Source organism: Lissotriton helveticus, chromosome 3_1 (genome assembly GCF_964261635.1).
Source record: "Lissotriton helveticus chromosome 3_1, aLisHel1.1, whole genome shotgun sequence".
NCBI classification, from domain to species: Eukaryota; Metazoa; Chordata; class Amphibia; order Caudata; family Salamandridae; genus Lissotriton; species Lissotriton helveticus.
The window spans coordinates 670,369,715-670,390,650 of NC_136061.1; the positions used below are offsets into that span (position 1 = coordinate 670,369,715).

Genomic DNA, 20,936 nt, shown 5'->3' on the forward strand with positions numbered 1-20,936 from the left:
GCACCAGTGCTGGTGAAAATTACAGGACTGCGCACTATCTCACAGATACTGCACGGTCCTGCCCTTTATCCTGCAAAAGGGTAGCGCAACAGGAAGGCCTGCTGTGCTTCACTACGGCAATACATTAAAATGAGGTCCCACGATCTTTTCACATGATTGTTGATCACATGAGCTCACCTGTCACACAATACCTTAAGTCCCTCAAGGGTGAGTAGTGGCCTCTATAAATTAGTGATGGTTTTAAGAAAATGTGGGTTACAATACCTAACATTTAACGATAATCTCAGATATGAGATCATTGTTGACATTCCTTGGACAGCAAGTGTACGGCTCACACTAAGCTGTTTTCACCACTTCATATGCCTACAAGTCAGACATTTTGTAAATGTAAAACAGATTTTATTTCCAAACAAGTTAACACTAATAAAATGCAATGGTCACCTACAAAACACTTATGAAACATTTAAAGATAATTCCTACACTAACCTAATCTAAGGCACTAACATCTACACTTATACTTACTTACTGTACCTAAACCTACCTCACACATACACCACAACACACAGATGACCCCCCACCCCCTATTCAACAATCACACATCAGGCATACATACACTTAATCTAAACACATACTAATTAACCTACCTATCTAAACAAAGATATATATATATATATATATATATATATATATATATTCATTTTCATCTTAAAATACATTTAACATTCACTATACATCAACCCCCCACCCCCTCCTAATAACTTAACACTTATCCTAAAAATATTCCTAAATACTAAAACTAGCCTAACAGCTATCTAACTATAAAAGAGGTAAAATATTAACATTGTCTGAAACTTTGCATGTGAAATGACATGTCAGGGACACAGATCACAGTAGTAATGCCGTTGTTGAGTGAGTGGCTATTGCTGCTCATCCATTTGGGCAATGCTGGCATTTAAGTCTGCAACCATGCTCAACAGGGTGGCCAGCTGGAGTTGTATGCCCGCCATCTTCAAAGTCAGGTGCTGTTGGCCCTTTTCAAGTTTGTCAATTTTGGCCATCAGTAGGCCAACATCGAGCTCTGGTGGAGCAGCTGCAGGTCCAGTTGTGGGATGTGTGTATTCCGCTTGTGGCAGTACAGAAGACGCTACTGCTGATTGATCAGTGTTATTTGCGGGGGCGGGGCAGAGGTGGGTCCAGATGGAGGAGCAGTGGTGGCCACAGGGGTCAGAGCAGAGGGATGTCCAGAAGTGGGATCTGTTGATGATCCTGACTCAAGATTAGCTGGGGGTGCAGACGAACCTGATGGTGCAGAGGTGGGTAGGCTTGAGGGTCCACTCTGTTTTGGGGATGCGGTGCCAATTTGTGGAAAATGTTGTTGCCATGATTCTGCTCCTGTTGCGGTGTCCATGGCAGCTGTCTTTCCCTTTTGCTTCCGGCTCCGTGTGTTGGATGGTGGAGTTGGAGTTGGTGATCTCCATGCTCCAGCTGCACGTGTCTGCTCATGTCTGCGTCCCATCTGCCTGAAGGAACGTCCAATATTGCGGATGTGGCGGTATCTTTCTAGACGAATCCTAAACTGCCTCTCCTCATCTTGTGACATGTTTTCTGCAATGGAGCAATAACATCCACATCAGTCTGCACTTACACATTGACACCTGTAGACATGCACAATCATGCAATGTAAGGCACATTTTGTCAAGGGCCTATTGCTAACAGGGCATCAATTTTGACGCATGGTGGCATCATCATTGATGCTCAGACACAGGGATGCAAAGTAAGGCTGAGTAATTTCTAACACTATGACAATTCTAGATGACATGAAAGGCATCAATATATATGAGACGGTGCATTCAAATGCATTTGGCCTGCGCATGAACCCAATGCTCTGCATGCACAAATGCAGGCCACTCTTCAACATGATGCCAGTGCATCTGTGTGCAGGCAAGGTTTGTTTATGCATTGAAAGTTGACACTTCATACACAGATACAATGCAAATTTCACGGAACATCATCCCTGTATGCTGCACAAAGCAACACACATGTTAAATGCACTATTGACATGAAACATGGCAATTTTGGTTGTGTTGCTAAGAAAATCACAGGTGTGCCCTGCTATTCATTTTGACACCGCCTCCTATTTCTGTTACACTTGTACATGGGGTGCTGCTTCGGAGTAAATACGTGCAGCATTTTGACACACAACGCAACACACACTGCACAACACTTTCATGGTAGACACATCTTGACAGGGTGCGTCATTTCATGGCCAGTATTAAGGCCTGGTATGTGGATTGACTATGCCTGGTAAATGATGCAAGTACCATTTAGACACAAGTACATCATTGCATATGAAGTAGTGATGTCAATAGGGAATTCTGCAGGTGACCCTTTCAGTTGCATAGGTAACTGCATAAATTTTGTGCATTATTAATGAAGGACTTGCAGCGCTGTTGCATCACTCTAACAATGGCAGGTACTGACACACTTGGGGCACAAGGAATTAATACATATATGACGTATATCTTTGTTGTACTACAATTAGCATGTGTCATGTAGCCATTGTTTAAATAGACTGACTCTCACGTACCCCAAAGCTCCTCGCTCAGCCCAACACTCTTGAACATCTACATGAGCACCCTCGCCGCTATTGCATGCACACACAACCTCAACATCATCTCCTATGCCAATGACACCCAGCTGGTACTCTCCCTCACCAAAGACCCAGCCCCCAACAAAATCAACCTCCATGAAGGAATGAAAGACGCTGCAGAATGGATGAAGCTCAGTCAGCTGAAACAGAACTCAAACAATACGAAGGTCCTCATCCTTGGAAAATCCCCATCCACCTGGGACGACTCCTGGTGGTCCACAACGCTGGTCAGTGCAACAACACCCACGGACCATACACGCAACTTGGAATTCATCCAGGTCTCCTCACTCACGACGAACAAACAAGTCAACGTCATCTCATCCTCATGCTTCAACACCCTGCGCATGCTCTGATAGATATTCTGGTGGATCACCACCGGAACGTGAAAGACGCTCACCCAAGCCCTCATCACCAGCAAACTGTGCTACGGGAACGCCCTATACACAGAAACCACTGCCAGACTTCAGAAACAACTACAACCCATACAAAACGCCTCCGCACGACTCATCCTCGACAGCCCTCACCACAGCAATATATCTACCGACCAGATAAAGCGGCACTGTGTCACTGTCAACAAAAGGATCACGTTCAGGCTCCTCACCCACACACACACAGAGCTCCATGACATGGGCCCAGAATTACTCATCATCCGCCTCTCGTTCTCAAATCCTACCCGCCACCTCCGCTCCACCAGCCTCGCCCTCACCACAGTCCCAAGGATTCGCTGATCCACCACCGGAGCTAGATCATCCTCCTACCTGGCCGCCAAGACATGAAACTCTCTTACCGCACACCTACGACTGACCCAGGACCATCTTACCTTCATTAAATAACTCAAGACCTGGCTATTTCAGCAGTAGCAGCACACACCCTCCCTTCCGCGCCTTGAGACCCTCACGTCTGAGTATGATGCTCTATGAAGGTATAGATTTATTGTTTGAATGTGGTCTCCATTTATGTAGTAGATACATACAGCAGCACAAGACGTGTTAATGTGGCACTCGCACACAGTAACACCTCTTACATGTGACCCTTATCTTTGACATTATGCATTTGCACATAGTGCCAATAAGTCCTTGACACTTCCATGCACATGTGATGGTAAACATGCTGCATGCAAGGATGATGCTTCTGGACTGTCTGCATACAAGGCATGCATGAGGTGACATTGTAAGCATACTGACAAAGATAGAAATTATTTCACACTCACCAGTGGCCTTTGGATTCTTGAACGTCTCCACCTCTTCCTTTGTGTATGGGGGTGGACCGCCTACGAGGGAAAGACAATAGACAAAATTATCAGGGTATGTTGCACATTTCAACACAGTACAGAGATTTCATGAGAGTCACTGGTATCTTCACCAGGGGCTTACGCTGCGTTCCAGGAGGCTACCAGATTCATACAACATGCTCTGCCTAAGTGCTTCACATGGGAAGCACACTCTTCCACTGCATGTGTAATACACATGTGCTCTCTTGTTTGCGGTGTCACATTGAGATGGCATTTGCAAAATACATGCACACTTGCCCCATGTAGCAAATATGTTTGCATTGTGTTGATGTATGTGATTGTGCATTTATGGACGACTTTTGTACAATGGTGAATGTGAACATCTGAGAATTCACAGATGTGCCTGCTGAATTATGCGTCAGACACTAACAAAATGCAAATATCCGCCATATGTATTCAACCATTCGTGGTATTTAATTAGCCATTTAGAGAAGTTTGACCTCCCTAATGCACACATGGCTTAGCATTTGTTTATTCATCAGTCCCAGATGTACTGGGACCCTTAGATGTGTGAGTGTGTCAGCTTCATTGATATGTGCATTGTGACAACAACTGCAAGCAACATGCAATTACACACATACACATTGATCTGTGTGCAAGTAGACCATGTACAAGTGTACATGGGATTCACATTACATACACGTTTCCTGGCCTTGTAGATGTGTGCCTCTTTCCCACGTGACTGAGCACGATAGTGGCCTATCATTTGTATTGATGTTGTTGTTTAAACGCAACAAACATGTGACCGGATGTAATCCCAGCTGTATGAGGAATCCTATGTTTGGGTATGCAACCAAACCTTAGTTAGCCCATGGTATGCCATCATGTACGCACATTGATGCACAAATGTCTTTCGTTCTTCATTTTGTTGTGCAAGCTGCACTGCATTCAACGTCAAAACTAGTTAGTGTACATCCAGTCATTGCATAGAATTCTTGCGATTAAATGTGATCCTTCCTGCACACAGTCATGATGAATGAATGAAGGCATTGTATGGTTTGCACTCAGTTGACACTTGTGCATCTTCGCTGCATACAGATGGGAATGTAGCACATTGTGTATAGTAAAATACACAGACAAACACGTTTGTGTAGAGATTTTGCAGCACTACAAGGTTACTTGTGATGCTGGCAGACATATACTCCTCTGAGGGGATGTCCCTGGAGATTAGTACAGTATGTACAGGGCCTGCAATGTGTGATGAAGGGGGGACCATGTAGTTTGCATCAAAGTTGCTGTCAATGTTATGCACTACTTTGGATGTTTTGGGCCATTATTTTTGGAATATTGTCAGTGCGTGAGGAATTATTTTCACGATCCATGATGCATACATATGATATACCATGATGGAACATGTTGTTCACTTAAGGTTGCATCTTTGTGCCTTTCCCTGCCCTTGCCCACAAACTGCTGTCATGCAGTAGCACAAAACCTTTAGCACCATGATGCAAGGGTGGCTGTGTTGCGTGGAAGAGATTTTTTGTACCGTAAGGGATACCTTCCTGTACATAAATGGTCAGAAACTGCATTGACATTTTTCGCTGTGTGCTGCACAATGCAGCAGCACACAGGGAAAACGGAAATACAAGGATACATGAAGAATTTACTCCCCGTTGCGCCTCCTTTACGCCTCCCCTGGGCAGGCATGAGTTTTTTGCGCTACCTCAGACTCATACATCTGGAGCAGTGACAAAAGGCCATGGGCCTTATTTATGAAGGCCTTGCGCCGCCGGTGTGTCACTTTTTCCCATTTTAAAAGTGGCGCACCGGCGGCGCAAGGCCTTCATAAATAATGCCCCATGGATGTTGTTGGACACACCCCAAACAAGACCCATTGCACGGCCCTTTGACACAGAACAATGCATTGAAAGGGCTGATATTTATCAAGCAGCATTATGCCTCAATAAGTGGCATAGTCCGGCATCATAAATATCACTCAGGCTTCTGCGTTACCAGAACTTCACAAAATGTGATGTTACGGCGGCGCAAGGGACTCGTCAATGAGGCCCCTGTTGTTTCAAAATTGAATTGCGTAAACTTAGAAAACATCTATTAATACATGACATTAATGTAAGTTGACTTATCAATTGTTCCGTCAACCTCAATGACAAGGTGGTCCAGGAGATCCTGCTCACGGTTGATGATGTCAGCCCACCAATGTTTATACTGTCTCAGGGTCCTGTCCACTCCAAAGATTCTAGACATCTGGCACCGCACCCTCTGCCACCTCATCTCTCTTTCTTGGGTTGGATACCCCTGCAGTACCCTGCCTCCACTCCCAATCATATTTGGGAGGTAGTGGACTATCAGCCACATTAGCCCCCCAAACTCTTGCTCAGTCAGGTTCCTGGACCTGCCTGACATTGTGACAAAGCACAAGCCACGCTTTGTAAAAGCTACAAAAAAATGTTTACTTAACACTAATCCCCCTATTACTAAGCATTAAAACCCCTAAACAGACAGACACCCCTTTACAGACAACAGACAGTTACACAATACACAACAGTACAGAGACAATTTAAAGACAGTAAGCAAGACACACACAGAATAACAACTTCAGAACAGGACAAAACACTCAAGCAATTGCCAAACACACTCCTACACCTGCCAGAGACTACAAAGGAGTGAAATAGAAAGTGAAAGTTGGAATTAACTTCCTGTTTGGGAGCATGGCAGGCTGGTTACATCATTTCCTGTTGCGATGCGACTCGTTTCCGACGATGCGTCATTATTGGCATGCGACAAAATCCTTATTATGTCGCATCGTTGATTTGAAGCATGGCAGACTGATTACATATTTTCCCTTACGGTGCGACCAGTTATCGCCAATGCGTCATTATTGGCATGCGAATAAATCATTACTATGTCGCATCGTTAATTTGAAGCATGGCAGACTGTTTACATACTTTCCCCTTTAGGTGCGACCAGTTATCGCCGATGCATCATTATTGTCATGCGAATAAATCATTACTATGTCGCATCGTTAATTTGAAGCATGGCAGACTGTTTACATATTTTCCCCTTTAGGTGCGACCAGTTATCGCCGATGCGTCATTATTGTCATGCGAATAAATCATTACTATGTCGCATCCTTAAATTGAAGCATGGCAGACTGTTTACATATTTTCCCCTTTAGGTGCGACCAGTTATTGCCGATGCGTCATTATTGTCATGCGAATAAATCATTACTATGTCGCATCGTTAATTTGAAGCATGGCAGACTGTTTACATATTTTCCCCTTTAGGTGCGACCAGTTATCGCCGATGCATCATTATTGTCATGCGGAGAAATCATTACTATGTCGCATCGTTAATTTGAAGCATAGCAGACTGATTACATATTTTTCCCTTTAGGTGCACCCAGTTTTCGCAGATGCGACATTATTGCATGCGTCACAATCTTCATTAATGGCGCATCGCTCTTTTTATCTGTCTATGTACAGTTGCTGAAACCTACTGCTGTATTTTGGACACAGGGCACAAGATGCATGATTTACGCTTGTCATGAAAGTGTCTCAACAGGCACACTAAATCTTTGTGCGTAAATTTGTGGTGTTAGTATATTCAGCTGAGTCAGATTATGACATATGATGACCAAAGTCACTTTTGGGCCTTGAGTAACGTCACTTTTGTGGCTAGAGTCAGGAATGCATGGGTCAGATTGTGACGTATGCAGACCTAACGGCACTTTTGTGCCTAGAGTCAGGAATGCATGGGTCAGATTGTGACGTATGCAGACCTAACGACACATTTGTGCCTAGAGTCAGGAATGTATGGGTCAGATTGTGACGTATGCAGACCTAACAACACATTTGTGCGTAGAGTCAGGGATTCATGGGTCAGATTGTGATATATGCAGACCTCACAACACTTTTGTGCCTAGAGTCAGAAATGCATGGGTCAGATTGTCACGTATGCAGACCTAACGACACATTTGTGCCTAGAGTCAGGAATGCATGGGATCAATACGTCACTTTTGTGGCTAGAGTCAGGAATGCATGGGTCAGATTGTGACGTATGCAGACCTAACGACACATTTGTGCCTAGAGTCAGGAACGCATGGGTCAGATTGTGACGTATGCAGACCTAACGGCACTTTTGTGCCTAGAGTCAAGAATGCATGGGTCAGATTGTGACGTATGCAGACCTAACGACACATTTGTGCGTAGAGTCAGGGATGCATGGGTCAGATTGTGACGTATGCAGACCTCACGACACTTTTGTGCCTAGAGTCAGAAATGCATGGGTCAGATTGTGACGTATGCAGACCTAACGACACATTTGTGCCTAGAGTCAGGAATGCATGGGATCAATACGTCACTTTTGTGGCTAAAGTCAGGAATGCCTGGGTCAGATTGTGACGTATGCAGACCTAACGACACATTTGTGCCTAGAGGCAGGAATGCATGGGATCAATACGTCACTTTTGTGGCTAGTCAGTAATGCATGGGTCAGATTGTGACGTATGCAGACCTAACGACACATTTGTGCGTAGAGTCAGGGATGCATGGGTCAGATTGTGACGTATGCAGACCTCACAACACTTTTGTGGTTAGAGTCAGGAATGCATGGGTCAGATTCTGAAGTATGATACACCAACTTCATTTATGTGCCTGCCCCATATTTGTAACTATGCAAACTTGGGTGAGCACTGAGAGAAACCTTTTCATGGATGTTGATATTTTGTCAGACAACCACTGTGTAACATATTTATACATGTAATGTTTGTCCTATTATTTATTTTGTTTCGACATGACTTTACAACATACAAGTATATTTTTATTGTTTGTCCTGCTGTGTGAGATTTCATTATGTGGGCTCATCTTCACCTGTGCATCTTTCATATTGTGAACCCCAAAATCTTGATGCTAAATGTTGATTATTGACAATTGTGGTTTTTGAACATCATTTATGATGTTTTGCCGTGGGAAAGTACAGCATGCATTCCTGCTGCACTTCCCTACAGCAAGCAAATAGGGCGGGAAGGTGCTGTATCTATGAGATACGGCAGATTCCTGTCCTTTTCATCTGCGCTGACGCACAATGGCCGGCCTGCCTGCCTGCACTATGGTTGCTGGGTTGCATGGAGGTATATTTTTGTACAGGAGAGGTGACCTTCATACACATATGCATTCCTACCCTGCACACAAACACACATGCACTATGGTGCCAGGGTACCTGTGTTGGCCAGACACTGCTCAGTGTGGCCATTGCAGGTGGAATAGCAAGGCAATGTAAATTGATATGTGGGCTGATGTATGTCTGATGCCAGCCTCCACACATGAGAGTCAATTTGATGTATATACTCCACATATGAGTTTCTCATGCAACTTGCAGTGTACATTTTTATGTTATATACATACACAGGCAAGAAAAGGTTTGATGATGTATTTTTATTTGTGTGAACAAAATTCAAGATGCATGATGATAATGTTATTTTTCATATTATGAAAAAAAATACGCACTATGGTGGCACGTCTGCGGATGCCTGCTGCTGTGTTTTGGTTTGCTGGAGCATGGCCATCCTCCTGGTCATCCTCCGCCATTTGCTGATTTATTTCAGGTTCCTCATCCCAGGGGACTTTTGTCAGCACACATATGTTGTGCAGTATTGCACATGCCAATATGATTTTACAGACTGTTTGCGGTGAGTACAACATATGTCCACCAGACATGTCCAAGCGTCTAAACCTGGCCTTCAGCAGACCAAATGTTCGTTCAACAATGTTTCTTGTCCTGCAATGTGCCTGGTTGTAGGCTATTTCCTGTGGCAACTGTGGGTTTCCGTGAGGTGTCATGACCCACGGCTGGATGCCATATCCCTGGTCAGCTGAAATGAAAACAATGAAAAGGTAATGAAATGTTAGAAATGGTTCAGGTAAACTACAGGCCATATGTTGTGTGCAATATTTCATATGGCAGTGTCCATAGGGCATGGATGTTTCAGAGAACACACCCAGTAACACACATCCAAGACACCTTTTGCACATATTAATGCATGAAAATTGACACATATTTTGAAGGACATGGATTGACACCCTATGTGGCTCTACATGACCGTATATTTATGTATATGTATATACTAGTATTACATTATTCCATCCATGACCTCATTAATGGGTCATTCAAGCAATATTACCAGTATGCCAGCATGAATGGTGCATTGTATCATACTCTTTTGCTTACCTACAAGTAGGCCATTGCCATACTGGCCATTCTTGAAGCGGTCATTAATGATGCAGTTCCGGAATATGAAGGCATCATGTACACTGCCAGGGTATTTTGCCAGCCCATTTGTAAATAGTCCACGGTGATCCACAATGGCCTGTACATTGATGGAATAAGTATGCTTTCGATTTATGTACAGATGTCCAGTTGCTGCTGGAGGTACTAATTGCACATGTGTACAGTCCATGGCACCCAGCACATGTGGGAAGCCTGCTATATCATAGAAACCTTGCTTGATCTCAATCTGCTGTTGTGGGTTGTTGGGGAAACGGAGGTAGCGGGGTGTCAGATGGATGATGGCATCCAGGACAGTGGGTAGGAATGCTGAGAATGCTGGCTGGGATATTCCTGCCACTTTGGCAACTGTTGTTTGGAAGGAGCCCGATGCTAGCATATGCAACACAGCCAAGAGCTTTGCCTGTGGAGGTATGTTGGTAGGCCTGTTGGTTGTGACCTCTAGCCTTGGTCCAATGAGTCGTAGGAGGTGTTCTATGGTCCGCTTCTTGAGGCGAAATAGACTTATGACCTCCTCATCCCTGAGGCGTCTCAGGACACTCCTTTGTTTGAATAATCGCTCCTTTCTCCGGCGTTGCCTTTGGGGGTGGGGGTGATTTTGTGGGGCGGGGGGGTGTGGTGGGTTTCCTAGTGCTGGTCGTCTCCGTCTGGCTGCTAGTCCCAGCATTACCACCTCCACGGTGTAGGGATAGTTGCAGCAATGTCCACTCTAACCTCTCCTCTTTATATATGTCGATGCGTCATTTCCTACGCGTCCGTTTTGCAGGCGCACCAATTCTGACGCACCTGTAATTATTTTTCTAAGAGAACTGTATAATAATGCGAGTACGCGAGTACGATACGGATGTATGGGAGAATGCACAGCGCCATTCCAAGTAGAGAGGGGGGTTAGACAGGGCTGTGTTCTGGCACCCTTCTTATTTACTTTATATACTAATGACCCAGAGCAAGCCATGTTAGAGGGGTGCCGGGACCCACCACAGTCACAAACGCACCCTATACCCACCCTTCTCTATGCCGATGACGCTGTAGTCATGCAATAAGAACAAAAGAGAACCCTGCCAATCAAGTTTTTTTTACATGAGGCCCTGTATAGGGTCCTAGAATTTAAACAAGACAAAGGAGCCGCCCATAAGCGAGTCAAAGATCAAACCCAATGATGTATATAAGATTACTTTTATTATTCATTTTTTTCTTTCATTCTTTTTTCAGGTTTCAAAATTGAGTGCATAAATGCTACAAAATAGAAGTCAGTTCATTATAAGACCATTGATTAAAACACATACATGTAATTTTCAAAATGTAAAGTCCCACACACGCCGTAGACGTAGATTCCTCCCAGTACGATTCAGATAGGATGTTTTTCCATCGTTTGGATTAGTTTCCCGACCTTAAATGATTGGTCACAGAATTTACCAAACTGTTTTTGTGACGGCGTTTCCCCCCCAAACAACTATCCATGTAATACTCTTCTGTAAGTTTTATCAAGATCAAAGGAAGAGGTGGATTAAACCACTATTAAAAATATTGGGCTTGAGGCAATGCTGTCCAACCTATCTTGTGCTACAGTTTTTGGATAATGAGTGTTTTGGGAGACACATAGCTCAATTTCTGAAAAGTATCATTAGATGTAGAAAGCTTTCCTGAACCGTGTTATATAATAAAGCATGCTTGAGAATTTAGGTCAATTTTTTATAAGTTTTAAACTTTTTTAATTTGATTTCATGAACATGTATAAAATGATGCAAATTAAAGTGTAAATGCTCATTAATATTTTGTATAACCTCTTAATACGATGTCTGTATAATCAAATATGAACTGTTATTATATAAGTCATTGTGTTAATTGTATATTTAATGATGAAACGTTTTGATAAATTGTTGCTTTTATGGTTTTTCTATGTGTCAAAATGAAAACCAAGTACAGATAATTCATTCATTGTCAAAGTAATTAGCATCACAAAAAATGTCATTTGGAAGGAAAATCTATCCTAACTATAACTACCTATTGGAGTCCAATATTGATTCCATATGCCTTCACAGTAGACTCAGTCCGTTCTTTGGACAATTTCATTTCCCTGGATTTTTCAGCACCAAGATCACGGATTTGGCGACACACAGAACAGCCAAGGTTAGGGCCTTTAACAATTAACCACGGATGCTTGCGCTGGAAATATATTTTGGTCATGTTTCCAACCTTTAGGACGAATGCCTTTCCTAAAAACTCTGTTTGAATGGGGTTTTAGTGATAATATGGCAAACTGTTTGCTAGGGCTTGGTGTTTCCTCTGTCTCTGTAGCAATCTCCACATCATGAAGCTGCTCATCTCTAAGAGGATTATCTTCTGTCTTTCCTTCTGAAGGGGTGATAACGCTGCTGCTAGCAGTGGTGTCACCCTCATCTACTGCCTTTTCTCACACTTCATCATCTTCCTTGTTCCCTTCATCCATTGGAAGTACATGGTCTTTTCTAGGAAGTTTGCTAGCAGGCTCTTCGTCATCCTTGGGCTTAAATTTTGTGAAGTAGCTTGACATCTTCTTCTGTCCAGTGTGTGACATTCTAGGGAAGGAAAGGGAAAGAAAACACGCTAGACATGTGCAAAATGTGATGCCAATTCATCTAAGTAACAGGCACAATTAATATTTATTTGCAGTTTGCACCAAAGACATTTCTGCAGCTGCACCTCTATTACCATCCATGACTGACTACAAGTACAACCCAAATGGATCCTTCTTTGCCTACCCCAATTCATCCATTTTCCAGATCATACCCCTGCCTGCCCTGCAGCGCTTACTGGAAAGACCCACAAAGTCTTTAAAGTTTTCCTCACTTTTAAGCTTTGGCTTCCGGTATTTCTACAGCAGGGTAAGGTGGCAGTGTGCAGAGTTAGCTACACACTGCAAGACCCCCCAGGATATAGCGGCATGGATTAGCAAATTTAGCGGCACAAAAATGGAAATTTAGCGGCACAAATATGGAAATTTAGCGGCAATTTTGCGGCATTTTATGTGGCCATTTTTCCTACAACAAACACAGATATCTTAGTTTTTTTAGTTATTTAACAACATGAAGCTATGTATATTCGGTTTCTTTACAATGTAGACACTTTGGGGCAGATTTACAAGCCCCTTGCGCTGCTTTTACGCCACCATTGCGTCACTTTTGGGACGCAGCGGCGGTGGCGCAAAAGATGCACCATGGTGCGGGGTATTTACTACGTGACGCATCTCCCAGATGCGTCACGTTGTAAAACCCTGCGCCAGAAGAGGCATACCATTGCAGGTCAGTTTGTGTCTTGCAATAGCCTTAGAGCTTGGTGCCACTGTACCTGCTGCACTAATGATGGCTATACCTATCGCCCCTTTTATTAGTAAGCACGTTAAATAATACAGTGTATTTTGAACACGACCTGATATCCCACCGGATGCCCGTTCGACAGACCTAAACACTAGAGAAAGAGCAGTCAAAACTGCCAAGTGGTCACTTGTTAAACAGTAGCGAACTGCATGTTGGTACTTGTAGTTTCGTTGCAAAATGTCAGCCTGCAAATCGTCTCCGATTTAAAAGCGGGGACTGGTTGAAGTTGACACCCATGACATGGGGCCACTTGACGCCCGTGTTAAATTTCTCGCCTCTAGGATTTTTCCCATGGCTCACTCCCAGGGGGAAATGGTCTGCAATAGGTGAGCTCAACCCTCTGACTTCATCCCTTGTCCAGCGCGCCTCTGCAGATACCCCGTCCCGTGTGCGCCTCAGCTCTCTCGGCTGAGTGGTTCTGTCTGTTTATCTTGAGGGACAGACATCTCTGCACGGCGCTCCGTCTCCAAGCCAGCGAATAGGGTGACCAACTGGCATTGGTGCAAATTCAGGACGGTGAGTGTAAAAATTCAGGACAAAGGGTCAAAATTCAGGACACAAATTCAGGACAGGAGCTCAAAATTCAGGACAAAACTTCAGGACAATAGGTACGTTTTACAGACACATCAGAGGTCGCGCAATAGTATATAAGTAAGCCCAGCCATTTCAAACATATTCAACCGTTTGCAAATCTATCCATCATGTATCTTTCCATCTATCATTTCACTCATCCATCCCTTCATCCATCCCCTCATCCATCCTTTCACTCATCTCCATCTGCCGATTTAAATACTACGAGGCAACAAGGCAACAAACCAGTACTATTAGCACAGCATTACCGGCATTACCGGCAACTCGGCACCTCGGAGGCGCCTTTAGCCTCACGGAACTTTCGGCTTCATCAAGGTTAGTAACAACACTGCGCCTGCTATACACGACGCGCTGCCTCACGCTGCCTCGTTGTGCAAACTGCGCTAGTATGCGCTTTTAAAATCGTCGTTTAGTTATCTTTTTAAATAAAAACGAAATTGCTGTACTAAATCTTTTATAGCACACATAGCGCTTACCTGCACATAAACGGTAAAACTCACCGCTGTTTGGCGGATCACTTAGCTCCCTACACCCACGCACCCAGCCATCTTGGTGGTAGGCAGGGACAAAAACGCGGCGCCATTTTGGTGAGCGTCCTAGTCTTTTGCCTGGCTGAACTTGGACCTACTTAAGACGCCGGTTCCGCCTGCTCGGTCCTAGACAAGGTTAGTAACAACGCTGCGCCTGCTATACACGACGCGCTGCCTCACGCTGCCTCGTTGTGCAAACTGCGCTAGTATGCGCTTTTAAAATCGTCGTTTAGCTATTTTTTAAATAAAAACGAAATTGCTGTACTAAATCTTTTATAGCACACATAGCGCTTACCTGCACATAAACGGTAAAACTCACCGCTGTTTGGCGGATTACTTAGCTCCCTACACCCACGCACCCAGCCATCTTGGTGGTAGGCAGGGACAAAAACGCGGCGCCATTTTGGTGAGCGCCCTAGTCTTTTGCCTGGCTGAACTTGGACCTACTTAAACCTGCCAGATTCCGCGCAGCAGGAACGCGCAGCGGGAAAGCCGGACTCACGCCGGAGTCCGGCCAGAGTCCGGCCCGTCTGCGCTCGTCCGCGTCGAGGCTGCGGCGAGGGTAAGGGAGGTCACCCCCACATTTACACCTGTAGTGAATTCCAGGGATTGGTTGGATTCTTTTAATACTCATTCTCCCTTTTGTCACAATCTTTTGAACCCAGATAAATGGAAGGATACAGTGGTATGTTTGCATTGTAGAACTGAGCTCAATCCAATATCAGGCTCTCATGCTTATTTGCATCCTACTATCCTTCGAGGGGGGCTTATTAACGCCAGATCGCTATGTAAAAACGCTCAGCATGTCCATGATTTGATCATCGAAATGGACCTGGATTGCCTATTTGTCACCGAGACATGGCTTCGGCCGTGGTGCAATCCGGACTTAGCTGTTGCCTTGCCCCATGACTTCTCAATTCAAAGATGGGATAGACCAGTGCAGCGGGGAGGCGGCCTGGCCATTATCCATCGTACCACCTTCAAATGTTCTACATTTGAACTGCCTGACATCAAAGAAGCTGAGGCCATGGCGTTCTGTCTTACTATTAATGACACCCTCTCTTTTTCTGGTGCTCTAATCTATCGTCCACCTGGCCCGCGGACCGCTTTTCTGGACAGTGTGGGAGACACTCTGAGCGAGCTCACTCTTAGGTTCGCACATTGTACAGTATTGGGAGACCTTAACCTTCACCTGGACTCCATTAAAGAGCCAGGAACTAGTGATTTTATGGATATCATAAACACACTCGGCCTTACTCTGCTGACATCGGAACCTACACATGCAGCGGGCCATGTCCTGGACTGCATCTGTACTAACATGGAGAGCTTGTCTGTTAAGGCCCCATACACCTTGACATGGTCAGATCACAAACTCATTCCATTCAACCTTTCTGCAAAACAGAAGGTTCCGATTCCTAAGGCAGACTCAAGTACGGCCGACCACAAGCCAAATTGGATTAATGCCCTGGCGCGTCCATTGCTCATTGAGAAGCTGAGGGCTAGCAAACCCGGTTTAACGGGTTGCACTTTAACAGATAACCAGCAATACTGCGATTGGTTATCAACTTTTGGCTCATCCCTAGATGCAAGGAAAAAGTGTGGTTACACACATGGTTCCATAAATAAAAAGAGCGCCCCTTGGTTTACATTAGCTCTGAGAATGGAATTAAGTGCAGTAAGATCCCTGGAGCGCAGATGGCGAAGGAAATATGAGCCAGCTGCACGTCATATCTATACAGTTGCACGTAACAACTATCACGTGGCAATTAAGCTGGCAAAAAAAACCTACTATCTGGAGGCTATTTCTTCCTCTGAAGGGGGACAGAAGGAAATCTTCAAGATAGTTAAGAGTTTTACTAATCCCATTGCGCTTTCCCAGGAGATCCCCTCCTCGCAATCATTGTGTAATGAATGATATAGCTGATTATTTCGAAAAGAAGGTCGTGGATATTGTCAGGGATTTTCCAGCGAGCTCCCCCATTCCGCCTAGTCCGGATAAAATGAGGACAGACGCCTTGACATCCAGGACCTCTTGCTTGGAATCATTTGCACAGGTCTCTTTGGAGGACTCATACCAAGCCATTTCGGCCATAAAATCTGGTTCCCCATTTGATCCATGCCCGCCCATAGTTCTTCGAACTCTGGTTGCGGATTTAAATCCAATAATCAACAGTATCATTAACTCCTCGCTGGCTACTGCTGTAATCCCAGAGGATTGGAAATGCGCAGCGGTTATGCCGCTGCAAAAGAAAGCCCTGTCAGACCCAACCACCCTGTCTAACCTGCGACCAATTTCCCTATTACCGGCAGTATTTAAACTGACGGAGAAGTTTGTCAATCATCAACTGTCAAATTTCCTAGAGGAGAATAACATCCTTCACTCCAATCAATCGGGGTTTCGGTCCAAGCACTCGACTGAGTCCGCTCTTTTGTTCTCGGCCGAGACATTACGCATGGCATTGGACCAGGGGAAGAAGGCCGTCTTGATTTTACTCGATCTATCGGCGGCCTTCGATACGGTCGCCCATCCAATCTTGATCGACCGCTTGAAGAATGCAGGTGTGGGTGGAACTGTGCTGGCATGGCTTGCTAACTTCCTGTCTCTGCGTCGTCAGGTAATAGTACTAGGTGACTACAAATCGGAGGAAAAGACTATCAACTCAGGGGTCCCACAGGGCGCTAGTTTGAGTCCTGTCTTATTTAATCTTTATATGGTCCCCTTGTTAGAGCTGATTGTGTCTTATCGGATTGAAGTCATAGCGTACGCTGACGACACTCAGTTGATCCTGGTGCTAGACAGGGAGCTGCCAGGGGCAGAAGAAAACTTGAGGAACTGTCTCCGGGCTACCTTTGAGTGGATGACCAACAATCACCTCAAGTGTAACTCGGGGAAGACAGAAATAATATCTTTTGGTCCTCTAAACATGTTTTCCCCCTCACAATGGTGGCCTGAGGGCGCTGAAGCTCCCCCTAACACTATTGCCTCTGCACGAAATTTGGGAGTCAAATTTGATGCCCAACTTTCTTTTAAACCGCAGGCAGTAGCCGTGGCGGGCTCGTGTTTCCAGATCATCAGATCACTGAAGAAGTTTTTTGATTTGCTGCCTTTAGAGGCCAGGAAGACTGTTGCAGTGGCCCTTATAACATCCAGACTGGACTACTGCAACAGTCTTTATGCAGGCACCAATAAAACGGTGCTGCATAGGCTGCAGATGGTTCAGCATGCTGCAGCTCGCCTGGTTTTACGCTGGCCAAAAAGATCATCGGCCACGGCAGCACTAAAAACTTTACATTGGTTGCCAATTCATAAGCGAGTTCTTTTTAAAATTCTCGTGATTGCTTTCAGAGCCTTTCAGTCCCAAGGCCCTAAATATCTTCGGAGGGGATTTCAACACTACACGCCAACGCGATGTTTGAGGTCTGCCAATCAAAACCTTTTAGTTGTCCCTAGATTTAGATTAGCCACTAAGGGAGGGAAGTCCCTCTTCGTGCTGGGTTCAAAAGCCTGGAATAAACTGCCAGCTCAGCTCCGTTGTATAGTCAAGGAGGTTGACTTCAGAAGATCATTGAAAACATGGATCTTTTCGCTCTCTGACGCAGCCTGCAGAGCTTTGGTGTAATAATTGTACAGTGTGTCACTGCCTTCTGTCTACCAATTCATCTCCATCAGGGTTGGGTGTGGAGCGCCAAGATGCTCCTCGGAGCGATAGCCGCGCTATAAAAATGTGTGCTTACATTACATTACATTTACATTACATTACATTATCCATCCACCCTTTCACCCTATCCATCTGTACACTTATCCATCCACTCTTCATCCCATCCATCCATTCACTCATCCATTCAGCCATTTACCCTTTCACCAATCCAGCCATCCTTTCACTTACTAATCCTTCCACCCATCCACTATTTTAGTCATCCATCCATCCTCCCTTTCTCTCTCCATCGACCCTTTCACTTAGCCATCCTTCCTTCCATCCATCCTTTCACCCACCCATCATCCATCCATCCATCCATCCATCCATCTGTCCTTCCCCTCATCATCCATCCTTGCCCTCATCACCCATCCATCCTTTTCCCTCATCATCCATCCATCCTTTGCCCTCATCATCCATCCATCCATCCATCCATCTGTCCTTCCCCTCATCATCCATCCTTGCCCTCATCACCCATCCATCCTTTTCCCTCATCATCCATCCATCCTTTTCCCTCATCATCCATCCATCCATCTACCCACCCACTCTTCATCCATCCATCCATCCTTCCCCTCATCATCCATCCATCCTTCCCCTCATCATCCATCCTTCCCCTCCATCCATCCATCCATCCTTCTCCTCATCCATCTTTCCCCTCATCCATCATCCAGCTACCCTTCCACCCATACATCCAGCTATTTACATTTTCTCTCCATCCTTCCCCTCTCATCAATCCATCCATCCTCTCTCATTATCCATTTATTCAATCTTTCATTCATCCATTCACCCTTTCACTAATTCATCCAGCCATTCACCCATCCCTTCACTTACTTACTCACCGACCTTTCCATATTAATTTTGAGCTGAGCCCTTTTGAGAAGAGGCCCATCAAGAACTTCACCCCCGCTGCAGGGGCCGTTCCAGGACTGGGACAGAAGCCACCCAGGGCGGAGACAGGATCCACCACAGGGGGGGACAAGAGCCATCACAGGTGTAGGTGGACTGGAGCCACAACATGGGGGGACAGGAGCCATCACAGGCGGGGGTGGACTGGAGCCACCACATGGGGGGACTGGAACATCACTGAGGGGAGGGCAGGAGCCATCACAGGAGAGGGAACAGGATCCACCAGGGTGGGCGCAGGGGTGGGCATGCAGTATTCTAGTATCATCTTGGGCTCCTCGCCCCCTCCTGCACAAGACAATGAGAAGACAGGTTCTCTGTCCAAAATGCCATCCCCCACTGTGATGTACAGTACTTACAGGAGATACTCTAAGAGAACAAATTGAACTGATTGTCCTCCAGACTTTGTTCATCAGTGTGGGTGCGAATGTGCCAATTCTTTATTTTCTTACATTATAGACTGCATGTTTGAAGAACCGAGGGTTGCTTACAATTTAGTGACAGTAATTACGCTCTGTGAAGAGAACTACGTGCTGCCTCGGTGTAATCAGGGGTGTAATCTGGCCGAGTCTCGGATGTTTGGGGCCCTGGGTAGAAATGGAATGTGTGAGCCCCCCTCTAAATAGCAGAGACATGACACATTCAGGGCTGTTTGCATGTGAATAGATGTCGCTGCTCCTGAACCTGCTGCCCCTCCCTCTCAGTCACCTTCGAAGCACCTCTTAACAGGTCATCAAGGGCTAGAGGTGTGAGGGTTGCCATCCCGCTGTGCCTCTCCAATGCTGCTGAGTATCTGAGGAGCTTTGGGTGCAGCATCGGAATGAAGGGAGCGGGGTGCAAGCTGTGCCGGCTTTAGGGTGGGGCAACCGGTGCCCTGTTAAAATGACGGACAAATGGCGTCCGTTAGCAAACACTTCCTTGTTCGAATGCTCCATGAATAGTGTGTGAGTATGAAAGGGGTAGGCCCTTAGAACTCAGGACCTGGGTCCATGGGTCAGTACAAAAAAGGTCGGTCTGAGTTTCAAATATATCATACAATTCAAAATGGACACACGATCACCATTATATTTGAAACAGGTCAGAAAAGTAGATCAACTTATTCATTTCATTCATTTTGGCATTTTATTCATGCACGGTCCAAATGCGATCCAATTGCAGCCAAAGTTATGAATTAGCGATTTAAAGTATATACATGTAATTGTAACGTCATTACATTCAATATTCGGAATAGGTGCTCTCGGTGAAAGGGGGAGGGTAAGTGAATAAGTGAAGGGGACAGGGTAAAGGTGTTGTGACATAATAGTTACATCCAGATTAAAAATTGAAAAACCTCTACAATCAAGTTAATGGGCAAAGGTTCCCAAAAATCACATCACACATAGATAACGAGAATGCATCTCTTATTTAGCTCCTATGGTGTGTCAAATGGAGGCGTAGTTCTACGTTTCGACCCCTGTTACGCTAAAGGGCGATTTGCGGCCTCATGTTGGGGTCTTCATCAGGAAGAAATGGAGAGCCTACAGAGTAATATGAATAAAGAATTCAGTATGTGAGCGGTGAACAAGCGTGGTGATATTAATCAAGAAAGTGATGTGGAAGATTACCTACATCATCAAACGGTCATCATATGTTCCGTCTGCAAAAGGGGCTCCCTCAAGCTCCGAAGAATACTGAAAC

General features: G+C 45.1%; 1 protein-coding gene across 2 annotated transcripts in view; it reads right to left on the reverse strand.

The window, feature by feature from the left end:
- Positions 1 to 853: 853 nt before the first annotated feature.
- LOC144822841 (uncharacterized) overlaps positions 854 to 20,936 on the reverse strand; it is a 190,053-nt gene continuing 169,970 nt past the window's right edge. For both annotated transcript variants that reach the window (XM_078680791.1, XM_078680790.1), the window contains exons 3-4: positions 3,861 to 3,920; positions 854 to 1,605 (exon numbers count right to left, since the gene is read on the reverse strand). In XM_078680791.1, the coding sequence (XP_078536917.1) occupies positions 1,145 to 1,605; positions 3,861 to 3,920 (521 nt within the window). In that variant the 3' untranslated portion in view covers positions 854 to 1,144. The remainder of the gene's footprint in view (positions 1,606 to 3,860; positions 3,921 to 20,936) is intronic.